Below are 17490 nucleotides of genomic sequence, written 5' to 3' on the forward strand. Positions count from 1 at the left end.
ACAGGAAGGAGAAAACTGAGGAGTGGGGTAGGAGTCAAACCAGGAGGATGTGGGGTCTGGAAGAAAATATTGTGAAGAAAATCTTTCAAGGGGAGAAGTAAGTCATCAACTTGGACAAATTCTGCTTGAGAGATCGAGTAAGATGAAGACTGAGAATTGACCACTGGGTTTGTTAAGACAGAAGTTGTTGGAGACGTTGATGTGGATTCAGTGGAGCGGTGGGTGTGAATGCCTGATTGGGGTGGGTTAAGGAGAAAATGAGGTGCAGAACTGGAGAGCGTGAGTACAGGCAACTCGGGTTTGGCTGTAAGGAGGAGAGAAAGCGGAGTGGTAGCTAAAGGAAGATGTGTGGAGTCAAGGAAGGTGGGGGGGGTGGGTGTTAAGGTGGAAGGTAATACAGTAAGTTTGTGTACCGATGAGAGTGACCCAGGGGGAGAGAAAACTTGATATTTGAGTGACATGAGATAGTTGCAGCAGCCAAGCCCTTGAGTAGGTGCGATGAGGTGGGTAAGTGCACAGCTGGCAGGGTTAGTCTTAGACATTGGCAGAGGCGGCTTGTCCATTGATGATGGTAGAGAATATTCATGGCAGTGAAGATGGGTAGGTGGATTTGGTTATGAGAAAATGAGATTGTTTTTCTGAGTGCTTTAATTTTTTTCAATAAGAGGGGCAGGATCATGAGCTGAGAGAAGTGGAAAGGGGGTTGTAAGGTTTGAGGGAGAGGCGGTAGTGTGAAGCGGTAGTGTGAAGCAGGCATCTTGAGAGGTGGGACAATGAATTGACTAGAGAAATGCAGGTGGAACGTCAAGGAGTTCGGAGCCCGGCTGACATTTGTGGTCATTAAAGTGATTCCCCAGCTGGCGAGGAGGGAAATGCCTTGAGGGAGTATGCAGTGAAAAAGTGGTGGGGCCAGACAAGGTCTCCTCTGCTTCTGTTTTGAACTCTTTAGGTCCCTGGCTGGGAGGATTGCTCTTGAGTCATTCCTCGGGTCCCTGGGCATTGATAGAGGAATGGATAAAAGTGAATAGGCCAAAAACTAATTTCATTTTTGCGTATGTTCATGTCTGTATCACGATGTTTCATGTAGAGGATGAGGTCCTAGAGGTGTTTATGTTGGCTTGTCTCCCTCAGAGTGCCTGCTTTACACAAGTGAAACCAGGTAGGCCCCAGGACACTCAGTGAATTATATTCACTTGCTGAGCTATGTAAAGAAAGTAAAAACTCTAATGGAGAAAGAAGCTCAGTAGTTTTTCCTGATAGAAAGCCTCACCAAAGTTTTCCCTAGGACCTGTGGTTTCCATTAATCTGGAATTACTCATGTTGATTTCATGCTTTTGTGTTTGACTACAGATGAATTCAAAGTCTGGTTTTCTTTTCTTTCAGGTGCTGGAGAATCTGGTAAAAGCACCATTGTGAAACAGATGAAGTAAGTTGAAACATGGCCTTTTTTGTAAGACTGCATTTCCTCATAATACACACAAGTCCGTAGCATCTTTTCATTTTAGGTCCATGGTAATGATTTGTGGTTTTCTTCTTTTGAAAGAATCATTCATGAGGATGGCTATTCAGAGGAAGAATGTAAACAGTATAAAGTAGTTGTCTACAGCAATACTATACAGTCCATCATTGCAATCATAAGAGCCATGGGACGCCTGAAAATCGACTTTGGGGAAGCCGCCCGAGCCGTAAGTGTTTCTTATTTCCTCTTCACTTGCTCTTTTTCAGTAGGTGCAGTTAAGCAAAATTTGTTTCTCCTTTCAGGGAAATGAATTTAAGTAACCAGATAAGATGTAGCGAAGTTCTGTGTGCTCATTTGAGAAGTGTTCGCAATCTGCTTCAGGAGATATTAGATTACCTCACAAAGGAGACTCTAGGAAATGGGATTCTGTGGCTATGCTCTAGGTTTCTGTGATAACTGTTTCATTCACTTGCTTCTCTTATAGCCCTGTTTTTTAATTTACAGTAGCACATGATAGTAAATCGATAGAATCTAAAAGCGGTTGCTATGCTTTCTGAGGTGTAGAGATTAAAGGTAAATACCAGTTTCCCAGAATAAACTTGGTACGGTCATGCATACTAAGCCTAAATTTTAGAGGCAATTTTCAGGAATGTAGTTCGAATACTACACTGAACTATAGACTATAGAATTGGTCCTACCATGTCCTGATACAATTCTTGCACATGTCACATAGTCAAAAGTCATGTTGATTAATTATAATACTTAGTGGGCCCTAAAGTTCTAGTTTGTAAATTAGGATGTTTGATGCAGTGGGTGAGGGACATAGTGAAGGCAGGGGATCTTTTATATCATCATCAGCTAAATTCCAAGAGAAGGCTGGGAATGTATAGAATGAGTCTCTAGAACTAAGTTATCAGCTGTATTCAGTGTGTCGTACTTAGGTGCTATGGGCAGTAAGAGGAAGTGACTTGGGGAGCTGCCTGGGGAGCCTTCCTGGGAAGGCAACGCCTGTGTGTCTGTGAAGTAGCTTAGGGACTCTTTTAAGCAACTCTCAGTTCAGCAAATGAATATTCAATAAACCAGTGGGGAAATTGTCGAAGGGAAAAATAGTACAAGGGTGTTTATAATTGGGTGGTATTTAGACTAGGAAGTCTTAGAAATGGCCTAGGGAGGAGGAGCAGGAGGAAGGGTTGCAGAGGTAGCAAAAGACGAATGGAAGAGGGATGTGAGGCATGACTTCTGTTTTTGTAAAAAGGTACCAACTCACAGGAAGTAGAAACTTGATTTTTCTAAGCCTCTGAGCAGGGAACAGTGTGATAGCTAAGGCAAGAACAGGCCTTGTTTCTGTCTTACTCCTTTCTGTTCCTTCTCTCACCTCCTGCTTTTCTTTCCTTCTCTTCTTTTTTCCTATCTTCCTACCAACTCTCTCCTGTGTTCTTATTTTCTGCCTCCCTTTTCTCATTTCTTATACCTAGCTCTACCTCTCTGTTGTATTTGCTGTATCTGATAACCAGTCAGTAATTCTGTATTTATTCTCTTCCCTCTCTTTGTTGGCGTTTTCTCCATCTTAGTTATTTACTTTGTCTGTTTCTACCTTTTTTTATTTCTCACCCTCTGTCCTCTTTATATCTCTTGATCATCCCTCCTTTCATTTCCATTATCAAATTGGTTATTATTAATCTTTGGGTCCTGACACTCTTTTGTCACCAGATGCAGTTGACGTTTTCTGTTTTAGTCCGTTTGGGCTGCTATAACAAAATACCATAGACTCAGTAGCTTATAAACATCAGAAATTGATTTCTCACACTTTTGGAGGCCGAAAGTCCAAGATCAGGTGCCAGCATGGTAGGATGAGGGCCTTCTCCCAGGTTGCAGACGTCTTGAAGTGATATTTCTGGGGTCTCTTTTATGAGGGCACTAATCCCATTCATGAGAGCCCCGCCCTCCTGACCTGAGTACCTCCCAAAGGCCCCGCCTCCTAACACCATCACGTTGGGCATTAGGATTTCAACATGAATTCAGGGCAGGACACATATTTAGACCTCCTCTCCTTTCTTTAGTTTGTCGAATCAGTGTCATTAATCTTTGGCTCCTAACACTCCTGTGTCACCAGATGCAGAAGACATCAATAATTCCTCTCAGGCCTCCTGTATCATCTACCTTTCCAGCGTCCACCCATCCTAATCTACAATCCTGTATAATTTTTTGAAGTTTCTCTTTTTTATTTCCATATGTAAGAGTTTATAGCTCTTCTCTTATCCTTCTCTAGTTTTTTTTATGATTGTTTAGAGAGCGAATGGAAAAACATAGAGCTGGATGTGGGATAGGTTGCTTTTCATGTCTGCGTAGGGTGAAGGTATGACATTCATTGTATAGCGGGGCCTCTTTATAGACCTATAAAAGTTTATAGTGGGGAAACATTATATGGAGGTGTGGCAATCATCCCATGAGATGGGTCAGTAGAAGAGATTAAGTGGTAAAGGCAAAATGTTTCCTCCTAAAACTGTTTACAAAGTTGCGACAGCAAAATTATGTAGCAATAGCTCTCTGTTTTAAAGTTTCTAAAATTAGAGTCATGGTGTTATTAAAAAAAAAAAAGTAATTGCTTTATTGAGGTTTTTGAATTCCTGCATGAGTGTACAGGTCAAACTTCAGAACCAAGGGACTATAGAACTGTCAAATGTTAAATAAAGCATTATGCCATATATGTAGGAGGGCGTGCTCACTGTTGAGTGTGTTCGCCAGTTTCTGTAATTTTTCAGCTTTTCTCAGTCATTCGTTCCTTTATTTAAAATTCTGAAAAGAGAGAATGGGAATGTAGGTGGTAGAGAAAGTTTCTTTATCTCGGCAAAAGTCATTAAGGCTGAAGGCTCCGTTTGGCAGAATTCATTGGCGTGCACTCTGGTTAGATTTGTTATGCTTTGCTTAGAAGTTTTCGGTTGTCACTTCCCCTATGGTCTGAAATGTTTTGCTTGCTCATTTATTGTCCTCATGACAACTTGTGATAGAATTGATTGCTCCACTTCCTCCCTTCCTTTTCCTTTACCCATTACATGCCTTTAGTATGTGCATTTTTATAATTACTCAGAAATCCTCTGAGACAGATGAATATTAAATGGAGGTGTGGCAATCATCCCATGAGATGGGTTTCTGTTTTCACACAACCTGGCAAATAGGGCTGGGAAGGGGTAAGACAAGTCAGTTTCACGGCCCTTTCCAGTTTTCTCTCCCTCGCCCATATTTTAAGTTTAAAAACAAACCACTTACAAAGCTACGTTTATGACTCATGAAGTTTTGATAAGTCTCTCTGTGTAACTTGCTTTTCCTCCTGCGTCCTTTCTTCCCTGTCTTATTTAGAGGACTATCATTCCTTTGGGGAAGTCTAGAGACTGAATGTTCCCTGAGAGATTTATTCCCCCCACTCGGTTTCCAGACTTCTTAAATGTCCCAGCCTCTGCTTCTTCCTGTGCCTCTATCTGAACTGCAGGGGGAAGAAGAGAACAGTTTTTCCTTAAACTTGTTTTACTCCCTTGGACATGTTGAGACTTTACCTCTGAAGTGCTAGTCTTTTCATTTCTATTTTTATTGTATGTTTCCTTGAACAGAATAGGAATGAATTACGTGTGTCTCTCACAGGCCAGGTTTTTCTGTCAAAAATTATGAGTAACCAGGATGGAGATTTACAGGCCAGTGAGAAGAGATCTTTTCAGGGGATGGTGGTGTGTGGAGAAGTGGTAGGGGGAGTGAAATCATCCCTCAGCTCAGCTCTGCACTTCTGACTAGTGGAGTGAGAAGGGGGCAAGACTTCATTGTAAATTCTCACACTGCCCTTGCCTTCCATTGAAATAATACAACGTATGTGTGTGTGTGTATTTTAAAGAAACTCTTGTCAAGTCTTTTAAAAAATGGAGAATCTTCTGTCTCTCTGTTTTCAGGACGATGCCCGGCAATTATTTGTTTTAGCTGGCAGCGCTGAAGAAGGAATCATGACTCCAGAACTCGCAGGAGTGATTAAACGGTTGTGGCGAGATGGTGGGGTGCAGGCCTGCTTCTGCAGATCCAGGGAGTATCAGCTCAATGATTCTGCTTCATAGTAAGCAATTTTTCTCTGTGGAACTAACAGAAAATAACATGGTGACTCTAGAGAAAGTTGAATGCCTATCCTTAAGGAAGTGTTTAGAAGTCCGTAGGATCCCTTACAAAGATTGTTTCAGTTTCGTTATAGGAACCCTTAGTTGCTTTGTATGACTTAGAGAAAAATGTTTCTTCTTGGAATGGCAATGGGAGACTTGGCACCATGAAAGTAGGTCTATGGTAGTTTATAATAAGCAAATGAAACAGGAGAAAAATCTATTGCAGCTGGGTCCTGGATCTCTTCCAACTCAGTAAGTTCCCTCAGTATAAGGGCTTTGCATTGATTGCCAGCTAAAGAGGGAATTTAGAATTGTGATATCCCTTTTTATGCATCCAACTTTGTGTGACTATGGATTTCTCTGGTACTAGCCACCACTTAACAAATCTTTCGCCAGATCACAATAGCAGACTTTATGCAGAAAGAAAATGTTGAGTCCTGGAACAAAATTGAAGCATCTATTTGTTGAGGACATTCTCTTGAGTGTTACATACCAGTAGTTTTAGCAAATTTGGAATTAACACTTCCATTAAACTATAGCATGCTAGCCTATGTTGCTTCTTTTACATGTTTGTTTATAAGACCTGTATTCAGAATGTATTTTTTTAACATGCATTTTGGGGGCTTGGAAGACACTAAATGAAGACACTTTTAAAGCATAAAGGTATTTTCTCCAATATATTTTCCTACTTTTCCCATCCTCGTTCTAACTTAAATTGGTATAAGAAGAAATTAAATGATATTTGAAAAACATTTTTAAAATGAAAATTTGACTTTAGAAACATTTCAGGATTCTTGTCTATCTTTTAATAATAGTTATTAATTGCAGATACTTAGTTTAAATAATTCTCCCCAGTAGTCATCAAAGCTAGATTGTAATTTTTTCCATCATCAGTAAGCTCTGAATCCTCCAACTACACCTTGAAGACAGGATTTATTTATTTTTCATAATTGTTGATCTAAGCTTGACTGATTCCTTAACATTAGTGATAGTACTTAGTTTTATAGAAGATCATTAATGATTCACTTATAATGATGTCCACTGTTCCTCTGTTTTAGAGGAAACCTTGAAATTATGAAGAATTTAATTTAGCTTGGAAGCAGTCTTAATTATTCCACTGACAAATTAAATTTCTTTGAAGGTATTTACAGTTTGTTTTAGGCTTAAAAACAACCCACAACTTTCTATTTTCGTGAATGAAAACGAAATACTCGTTGAGCATAGATTTTTAAAATGTCAGTAATTCAAACATCATTCTCTAATGTCCTATCAAATGTTTAAACATACGGATGACCCATTCACTTTAAATGTAGGAGGGCTTTTGTTTTGGTTTGTTTTTTGTACTGTGCAATGCACAGCTGTCTGTATATTGTATTTAGAACCGGCTTTAATTGTCCTGTGCTAGTGGAATCCCGTTTTTTCCTAATAATCGTTTCTGTGACAATGGAGATCTGATTTTGGTCTGCCACTTTAGTGACAGGTTCAGAATCTACTTTTAGCAAGGAACTAGTTTGATCTGTTAACTCTCTGCACATGGTTGACTGCACCAGGTAAAAATAAATGTGTATTTTATTTAGTTACCTAAATGATTTGGATAGAATATCCCAAACCAACTACATTCCAACTCAGCAAGATGTCCTGCGGACCAGAGTGAAGACCACAGGCATTGTGGAAACACATTTCACTTTCAAAGACCTGTACTTCAAGTAAGTCATTAGCCTTTTTGCTAGATGTGCCAAACGCAAATATCTTCCCTTTAGTTAGTCTCTCTTAATCAGGGTAAAATTTCTCTAGGCTTTATTCCTTGGTTTAGAAACTTACCGTATTCATCAGTCAGTATTTGAATGTTTTAACGTGGGGGCCCAAACATTTCTTCTGTCTCCAAATAGCATCAAATATTTTTGTCCATTTGGAAGAACTTAAATTCAAAATTAAATTGTAACTTAGATATCAATAAAAGTAATCATACTGTTACCAATTTATTTTTAATTTTATTCTTTTCAAAAGCTGCTTTTTTGTTGGAATCACCAAAACAGGTATAAAATATTTGTTGTTTAGAAGGGTACGAGCAATACTAAAAAGGATAGAAAATCAGTTTTGGGGCTTAGTTCTATGGCTTTTTTCTGCCATTGTGGTATTAAAACAAATGCTTTTCTCACCAGGGTTAGTGCTTTCTTACTGCATTGCCTTTCCCTTTAAGTTTAATGGGATGGAGCTGAGGTTGTCACGGCTCCTGCACTGCTTGGTGCGCAGTCTCTGAGTTCCTGACATAGTGCAGGACGGAAAATCAATCTTGGGATAGAGGCATTTTGGGGAGGCATGATGACATAAACAGTGGTGGTTTTAGAGAGACAAAATAGTACTGTTGTAATTGAAAAGATTTCCTTATCAGCATTAACTCTAAAATAGGCTTCAGCTTATCTCTGTGTTTATAGTCTTTTGTAAATATTAGAAGTGTCTTTTTGGTTCCTGTTTTCTGTTTTTATGACTTTTGAGATTAGGAGTGAACTCTTCTCCCGTTCAATACATGATGTTCTTCTTAGCTGCCTCATTATGCTTGTATGTAGAAATGTGATATTGAGAATTATTGCACATACGTAACTTTTTTATCAGTTAACATTTTTATTTTTATTTTTTTATGCAAATGTAATTTCTAGCCCAGATCCTCTGTTTTCTTTTCTTTGAAAACAATTGCTTCAGAAGATTTGTGCAATCCACACAGAGTTTAGGTATTACTTGATAAATACCTCTTAGGGTCTTGAAATCTTAATACACCAAAACAGATTTGAAACCTGGTGTATGGGAAAAGAACAGTTCAGCTGAGTGTTTGTAGAAGAACTACTTATCTTTAGTACTGATGAATTTATTTAACCAGAGTAGCAAAGGCCACATGGATTATCACCCGTGAAACCAGAAGAATGAGGTGTCTCTTTGTGTGGTATAAGATTATTAATCCATTTATAATGAAATGCTGACCTTTAGTTAGTGTGGGAAACTTTCTTGTTGATGTTGTCCTAGACTGATTATTAGTTTGGTAAATCGTACTGGTCTTATGTCAGGATCAATAACCAGATCTAATTAAGGTGCTGCACCCACTTTATTGTTGGCATGTAGATATCTTGTTATGAAGTACTATCATTTCTTCCTTTTCCTCTTCTCTCTAGGCAAAACCACTATCCATTTATTCAAACATTTATTGAGCATCTACTATATGCAAGGCATTGTATAATTGCTTACTTGCCTCTCAGTTATGAGGTAATGTTTATAAAATGTTGATCTGTTAGTGAATAATATTATAAATGTTAATATGTACCAAAAGCCCACCTTGGGAACTTCATAGTGTTTGACTGGTTTTATGGACTTTATAGAAGAAATTAGAGGAGTAAGCTGAAATTATTGGTGTACCACCAGTGGTGTCTCCCCTTGAAAGACTTCTGTGGTGAAATATATGATGTTAGCGTCTCTAAAACCTGTAATGTGAGGTTTTATATTTTATACCCTGTATTAAAGCCAACTTGTGATTGCATCATTACAGGTATGAACAAAGGTTGAAAAGAACTATGCAAGATCAATCAAAAGAAAAAGTTGGGTCATGAAGAGATAAGATGACTGTTCTCTTTCAAACACACATTGAGAAATTACTCAACTGTCTCTCATTTCTCTTAATCTGTGAAGGAAAATAATCTCGGGAAATAGACCCCTAGTCATTATAGCTCTGATACACTAAACGAGCTTGGCAGAGTTTAACCTTTAAAAATTTTATCATTCTCATCAAACATATATCTTAAGAGTATCTAACCACTTGTATGCACATCTCCTCAGACTCTAATACCAGCTTAGGACAAAGCTGTGTGGGTGTTCCTTTTACTATAGGAGGTAGATGAAGGCACTGTTGACAGAAGTTCAGCAGTTTACTTTGGATATTAAATAAGCCCTTGAGAAGGGATTAGTGGACTAAAATTAATCCAGAGTGAAACATAAAGTGTGTGAATAATTGAGGTTTTGTTACTATCAATTAAGTTCAGATAAGACTTGGAGTTGGGAAACATTGGTTTTGTTTTGATATTAGGGTCTTAGAGGCCTACCATAAAATACAATTTACTTTTTTCCATAATTTCTAAAATATGTTTTCCTTTTAAGTAAGATTTTATCTTAATTATAACTCAATTAAGAAAAAAGTAAGGAAAACAAACTTTTGAATCAGTAAGGAGAGATTATGGAAACAATGCAAGTTGGGGATTTATATTTTTTCATTGTTCTCTTCCAACTAAAGAGGAAAACCATTTGAGAGATAGAATGGTGGTGTGAACAAAAGGTTGGGTGCTGGAGTTAGAGCGTCTGGGTTCAGATCCCCAGTTCCCATTTGTTGGTAGTGTGCCCTTGGGCAAATTATTTAACATATCTGTGCCTCAATTTCTTTATCTGTAAAATGGGGATAATAATAGTACTTATAGGAGCATTATGAGGGTAAAATGAGTTTAATGTACTTAAGATTTTTTTAGGGTGGTGGCAGGCACTATGGTAAACACTCAGTAAATATTTATTAAAAAACACTAGTTATTGTTATAAGTTGTATTACTCAGATCTTTATTTTTCCTGTCTTTTTCCCCTCTTTAATTTATTTTAGTGCTTATTCTGCTGACTTTTTAGCACACCTGATAAGCTCTGATAGGAGGCTCAACTATATACCTAAAAGAATTTTGATTATTCCTAAATTTTATTTTTGCGTGTTCTCTTTTACTTTTTTAACCACAGATAATTATTAATGTTTTGACTACATTTTTATCGGCTCCTTTGTTTGTTTTTCTATTATAAATGGGATTTGGAATAAGTAATAGTGTGAAGTTCCCTAACTTTCAATTTAGGGAGCGGTATGTGTGTGACCTTGCTGAATTTGTGCTTTCCCCCCCCCCCGCTCAGGATGTTTGACGTAGGTGGCCAAAGATCAGAACGAAAAAAGTGGATTCACTGTTTTGAGGGAGTGACAGCAATTATCTTCTGTGTGGCCCTCAGTGATTATGACCTTGTTCTGGCTGAGGACGAGGAGATGGTATGTTGGAGCATCTGGGAACAAGCCTGTCTAATGCAGCCAGCAAATGGAAAATAACTCTTAGGAAGATTCTACATCCATGTGCTCAATGAACCAAAACTTAATATCCTTAATTTTTCTCCTTGTCAATGAGATTAGATTTTCAAAATATTAACCCATGCCCTAGTAACACTTAAGAGATACGACAGCATGTTGCGTTGTGGGGAGGATTCAGTCCTCTTGTCAGCCAGTCCTTCTTCCCACCTCCCAACCTCCAACAATTACAGAGATGAGACTGGCCCAGCTTTTGTGTTACCAGTGTCTGACTTAATTCCATGGGTGCCATGCATACTTTTAAAACTTGTTGGTCTGTTTTTTCATGAACCATTAATCTGCTTTTACCTTTTGCTGCTGACCTATCATCCTGTGTTTTCTTTTTCAGAACCGAATGCATGAAAGCATGAAACTATTTGACAGCATTTGTAACAACAAATGGTTTACAGACACTTCAATCATTCTCTTCCTCAATAAGAAAGACCTTTTTGAGGAAAAAATAAAGAGAAGTCCATTAACTATCTGTTACCCAGAATACACGGGTAAGGGGTCGTGAAAGATTTTGTTGGAGGTATACATCTTAGGTCAACACTTAAGTGACATTCCTGCAACTACCTGTGGTTTTGAACAATGCCTGTATATCCTTATAGAGTGTTCACTGTTAAGAGGTATCAACATTAAGCGTGTGATTCAGACCGCTTAAGTCTAAAGTGCTATTCCAGACATAATTTACTGGTTGATTTTATATTTCTGTCCTCCTCATTTTTTGAGGCATATAGAGAAAGATAAAAATCAAAATATGGTATAAATACGTTCGAGAAAATACAAGGAAAAGGTGCAATCATTGCACTCAAGAAACAGACGTTGATTGTAGAGAGAGACACACACACTCCTATGGAATTTCATTGTAGTAGAAAATGTTCTTAATAGAACAACAGAAGCAGTGGTTTTCTCTTTGGGGTCGGTATAGTCTTTTTCAAGAAGAAATGACACTTGGAGTGAGATAGTAAGAGGATGAATTAGCAGTCACCAGGCAGACAAAATAAAAGCATTGTAGGAAGAGGGAATAGCATATGTAACGATATGGAGGTGGGTTATTAAATTAAAAAAGGGCATTATTTGTTCTGGAACCTGGAAGGAACTTGGTATTGCTGGAGCTTTAAGTGGTGGGAAGGCCTGGTTGGAGAGATGGGCAGGGATGCTCATGGAGGGCCTAGTTTCTCATGCTGAGACTGGGGAGCTGTTGGAGGATTTTACTAAGAATTGAAGTACATGATATAGTAGGAACTGTGCTTTAGAAAGATGATACAATAAGGCCATAAAGATAGACAGTAGGGGAGTCGAATTAGTAAGGACTCGCATAGGATGCAAATAAGAACTTTTGGTGAAGATACAGGGCTCTGTATCATAGAAGCCAAGGGCAGGAATGCAGTTAGAATTAGGAAATAGCTGTCAAGAACCCTGGACATACTTCTTTCCACATCTCTTTACTCACCTCCTCTCTGCATGTCTTTATTCTTCTCTCTCCTTACCGACTTTTTCAGTTATTCAGTTTCTGTGATAAAAAATGGCCCTGCCACAGTTTCTGTGTCTCTCCATTTAAAAGACCAGGTTAGACTGGGATCGGTTGTCCCCAGATTCAGATTCCTAGGAGGGAGATCCTGGGCAGGGAGAAATCTTAGCTCAGTCAGTCAGTCACAGTGAGGGCCGCAAACGTGAGCGCCTGTGCTGCACCACGGTGACCTTTAGACCAGGGCTGGGTGTTTTCAGGGAAAGGGAACACTTATTTGCCCAGCAGACACTACATGCTCACTGTAATACAGTGAAAGGGTGTAGCGAGGGTAAGGAAGTGGAAACAGTCACAGGTACTCTCAGAGTACTGTCTGATTGGGTGCTGGTGCTGTGATCCGAATTCATATTTAGGAGTGTTGATTTTGAAGTATCTAGAACATCCAGGGGAACTATCTGATAGGCAGTTAGTTATATACGTGGCTTTGGAGCTTGGGGGGAGGTTGGGGGTTAAAATATTTTGGCTTGAGATCATGTGTAAATACAACGAAGTGAATGACTTAGGGTGATGACACAGAGTGAGGAGAGTAAAGGACCATGGATGAGAGAATGCCAGCAGGAGAGAAGGAAAGGTTTGTATAGGGCCCAAAGAGAAGAACCAGCGAGTCAAAGCATCAAAAACAGAATTTAGAAAGTGAAGAGCGGTACGATGTCGTGTGCAGAAAAACAAAGTAAGGTACACATTGAAAGAGGGCGCCTGAGAGGAGAGCCAGGTACAGTGAGTTACTGACTGAGTGGGAAGTGAAGACATGAAGACCAGTGAAGCCTACTCTTGAACAGCTTGGATTACGGGGGAAGGAGAGATTTAAGAATGTTTATAGGCTTAGGGGTAAGATCCTATAGAAAAGGGAAGTAATAAAAAGTTGATGTAATTGAGGGAGCAAGATTTGTAAGCAGGTGAGAGAAGGAAGAATCGAGTCAAGGAAGGATGAAGGGGTAAACAGTGGTATATCCGACAATGCAGTGTTATTTAGCGATAAAAATGAATGAAGCTACAACTTGGATGAACCCCATAAACATGCTAAGTGACAGAAGCCAAATACAAAAGGTCACATTTGTGTGATTCCTTTTTTATGATACATCCAAAATAGGCAAATCCATAGAGACAGAAAGCAGATTGGTTCATGGCTACCAGGAGATTAGGGGCGGTGGGGGAATGGGGAGTGATTACTTAATGGGAATGGGTGTTCTGGGGCGCTAAAAAAAAGTTTTGAAACTAGAGAGGTGGTGGTTGCAACTTTAATTTGTTAATTGTTAATACAGGAAATACCACTGTATTGTACACTTTAAAATGGTTTATTATGTGTTGTGTGAATTTTACCTCAACTTAAAAGTCTAGGTAGAGCAATTGAATTTTGAATGGGGAAGGAAGACACTCTGGGATCAGAAGTACAAAACTAAGTGCAGATATTGGTAACTTTTTAAGCGATGTGCTGGGCTAAAAAGTTGAGATTGTAGTTTAAGCCCCATGGCCTTTGTTTCTCAAGGAAGTTGGAAATGTGCTCATCTGTTCAGAGTGAGGAGGGAGGTGAGCTGGGTGAATTTATACAGAAAGTAGCCAAGTGTTAGCATGGGAGAGATAGACTTACTTAAGGCAAGTGAAAGGATTGATTGACTGTTCCAGCTGGAAATCTTCACACATTGCAGAGACCCCTCAATATCACACCCTTTTTTTGGGTGTGTGTGTGGGGGGGTGAACTTCCAAGCCTATTTTATTTTGACTTCGTTCTTAAGGATTCTCAATCTGTCTATATTCAGTTGGGTCGTATTCCATCTCTTCACATGTGGTGATGGCCTGACTTAGTTGAATTCAGGCAGCTGTTAGGATTTGAACTGAGAATATATTGGTTGTCTGCTTCAGGTTCCAATACGTATGAAGAAGCAGCTGCTTACATTCAGTGCCAGTTTGAAGATCTGAACAGAAGAAAAGATACCAAGGAGATCTACACCCACTTCACCTGTGCCACAGACACCAAGAACGTGCAGTTTGTTTTTGATGCTGTTACCGATGTCATCATTAAAAACAACTTAAAGGAATGTGGACTCTATTGAAGAGCGTGGATATCAATAAAAGGTAAACCTTGGAGCAGTTTGGTTACAGAGCTATAGTGATGTCTCTTGACTGTGTAAACTTCCTCTAATGTAGAATGTTCTTCTTTTCTAGTTATTACAGTGTGGAGTGTTGAGACCTGACTTCTCTTGCTGTCTCATTGGGCAGCTGCAAGCATGAACGGGACCAGGGAATGGCAGCAGCATGCAGAATCTTAGCACTCTTTAGCACAATATTCTGTATTAGGGAACTCTTAATTGACACGAGATGCTAAAGCCAGACATTGGAATTGGAACATTTGTAAAGTATGATTCGCTCATCAAGACGTCACTTGGATTTCATAATCGCAAATGTTTAGGGCAGATGTGAAATTGAGGTGCTGCATTCCAGAACTTCAATATGTAGTTTAACTCTTATTTTTTTCCTTCTTAACAGACCATCAGTAGTTCATTTTTTAAGTTTTTTTCCCCATCAAGAATAACTTTACTAAATTTTATTTCTTTGTTTGCAAAAGAATCTTGATTAAAATACAGTCTTAACTATGCACATGGTATGACCAGATCATCTTGAAAATATCCCTCTTAGTAGGAACTCTTTGTTTTTAACTCTTGGTATGGTCAGAATGTTGTATTTCCATAATTTCTTAATTCTTCATAGTTATTGGGGCTATAAATACGGCTTTTTTGGATGAAATTTACGTTACTATCCTGCCAAAAGTACAATTATGGTTTCTAAATAGTAATTACTTTGGAGAACTCTGTAATAAGATTCTAGCTCTTTTTTTTTTTAAGCTTAGGGTTGAAAGTTAACCTGGTTTATGCTGATTACTAGGTAAATGCTTCTGTAGTATGATAAAGTCAGCTTCTTGAATACAGACACACCCAGGGCATCTGCCACTTAGAAATGCAAATTGTTAAATTTCAAACAGAACCAGTGACTTTGCTGCTACATATCTACTAAATTGACCGTTTTGATTCTTGCTTGCTTGTCTCGGTCATACGGAGTTTTGTAAAAGATGCCCCTTGTTTTTTTTTATCTTCCATGGTCTCTTCTGTTGGAAGCATCTAAAGTGTATTAACAGCGCATGCTTTTACTTTGTAAATGTGGTGCCAAATCGCTGTTTGCCATTGTTTTTATTGTAGCAATGTTAATTGTAGTAATCCTTAGTACCTTCTTTTGCCGAAACTGTTGCTTTTTGGGACCTTTTCTACTTTTGTCGTGTGTACAGATTTTAATCTGTTATAGTTGGCAGCAGTATTAAAATGGTGAGTAAAGAGTCCAGGTTTGTTCCTGTTTGTAACTAGTCCTTTCTGGAAATATTTTCTTCTGTTTCTTTTTGTCCCTGCTCAGTGTGCTTTGGCCTTTGTCTGAGAATGGTGTTAGCTAGAAGGGTTCCCTGAAGGTCTAGTCTTTTGATGTAATAGTATTGTTGAATCTTGGCCAGACTGAGGGTCTGACGTCCTATCTGTGTAAGTGATATTCAGTCCTAATCCATTTTCCAGATTTACATTTTGGTTGTGTGGAAAGCTGTGTTCACCTCAGCCTGCAGGTCCTTTTGTACAGTGTACAGCAAATGTCATGAAATACTGAACGTTCCATTGGAGGAAGGCAAATGAAGAGAATGCATTTTGAGCATTCCATATCAGTAGTTTGAGCAGTGCCTTTTGGGGTCCAATCTTTTAGGATTGGATTCTATGTGACCTTTCACTAGTTTAAAACAAAAAAAAAGTTTGGTGGTCATCAAAGCTGGTTCAGAAAGCAAGCCACAGTAGTTCAGTGCCTTTGTTGGTAGTTTTTTTTTTTTCTTATCCTTTTTGGAAAAGTTTAACTATGCAGATGGTAAACTGTATTATCTAACAATTTATTTTTTTTAGGGTTGGGAAAAATGGATATAAAAGAAAGGAAATTATCATCTTCAACTGGTGATTGACTTATGCCCACAATGTAAATAGGGTTGATAGTCCTTGTTCAGTTTGAATATATCTTTTCTTTATTGTATTCTGTAATATGGGATCATCTGGAAATGAGAACTGGTCCAGTGTTTTAACTGTAGTCTTTCTGTAGTCTGGGCTAATGGGATGGTGGTGTTGATAATTCAAAATAACAGATTATCAAAAAAAGTGAATTTTACTTTGAAATGCATTTTATATTTTCATTTAAATACATCTGTCTGATCTGTTCATTTTTTAGCTTTTCTGTTAATGAGAAATAGTTCTCCACTTTTCTGCCTGTACACCATTTACACTTTTTCTTTATTTACATGAAGATTACCTCCTGCCCAGCCATCCCAAATATTAATAATAACTTGCTTAAATGCACATTCCTTGAAGACACAGGGACACAATTTAAGTCTGTGATTTTTCAAATACGCCTCAAGTCAAAATCACCCGGCTCCATCTCAGAGATTGGTTTTTGGCCAGTGGGCTGGCAGTTTATAATTTTAAAAAGGTTATTCTGATCATCAGCCTCGCAAATCACTATCATATTTTGAAATAAAAGATTTTTTTCCTTATAGCAGAGCCAGATTGTGGGGATGAAACACCATATCTACTAGCCTGAAGAAAAAGGAATGATATTTGTAAACAAGGAAACTCAAAAGTTGCCATGTGTCTTGTCTGTGGCGAATACTGGAGATTTGTGATGGATCTTGTTTTAGAATTCAGGTGGCCAGGCTTTGGACCATCTAAGAAATCAGCACATGTAAGAAAGTTAAATTTTAATAAATAAAAAATAGACCCTAGCAGGAAGGACTGCAATAATAGCTTTATTTTGTTGACAGTCATATCTTCTCCACCTGATTAAAACCTTGGTCTGTAGAATTGCCATCCGTTAGGCTTTATGTAAAGAGGAAGTATTTTGCTGCCTAATGGCCAGTCTTCCCTAATCTTATAAAATTCAGCCTTGCAACAGATTTCACTTCTTGCCATTAAAATTCCAAAAACTTATAGTTATTCGTAAGTGGATTTTGAGATGACATTTTCATCTTGGACAGTTTGATTTCTAAATCTGGTTCAGTGTATCATTTTATTACTTTCACTGATGGATTATTTTTCACAAGGTGCTGCATTATAAGAATGGACCAAATTTTAAGAAACTGTTCTCTTGTTTATTTTTTTATCTTATATATTCTATTTGTGGTTTATTATATGCATGTTTTGGAGTATTTAAAAATAACTGCTGGTTCATTTGCCCACCG

General features: G+C 38.3%; 1 protein-coding gene across 1 annotated transcript in view; it reads left to right on the forward strand.

Annotated features, from left to right (window-relative positions):
- GNAI3 (G protein subunit alpha i3) overlaps nucleotides 1-16455 on the forward strand; it is a 32817-nt gene extending 16362 nt beyond the window's left edge. Inside the window, exons 2-9 of the mRNA XM_019730495.3 lie at nucleotides 1384-1426; nucleotides 1544-1685; nucleotides 5395-5552; nucleotides 7170-7298; nucleotides 10513-10642; nucleotides 11064-11217; nucleotides 14106-14318; nucleotides 14409-16455. Coding sequence (XP_019586054.3) covers nucleotides 1384-1426; nucleotides 1544-1685; nucleotides 5395-5552; nucleotides 7170-7298; nucleotides 10513-10642; nucleotides 11064-11217; nucleotides 14106-14296 — 947 coding nt within the window. The 3' untranslated portion in view covers nucleotides 14297-14318; nucleotides 14409-16455. The remainder of the gene's footprint in view (nucleotides 1-1383; nucleotides 1427-1543; nucleotides 1686-5394; nucleotides 5553-7169; nucleotides 7299-10512; nucleotides 10643-11063; nucleotides 11218-14105; nucleotides 14319-14408) is intronic.
- The last annotated feature ends 1035 nt before the right edge of the window (nucleotides 16456-17490 follow it).

This window comes from Rhinolophus sinicus, chromosome 7 (genome assembly GCF_057876585.1).
Source record: "Rhinolophus sinicus isolate RSI-liver-muscle chromosome 7, RSI-T2T, whole genome shotgun sequence".
In the NCBI taxonomy this organism is placed as follows: domain Eukaryota; kingdom Metazoa; phylum Chordata; class Mammalia; order Chiroptera; family Rhinolophidae; genus Rhinolophus; species Rhinolophus sinicus.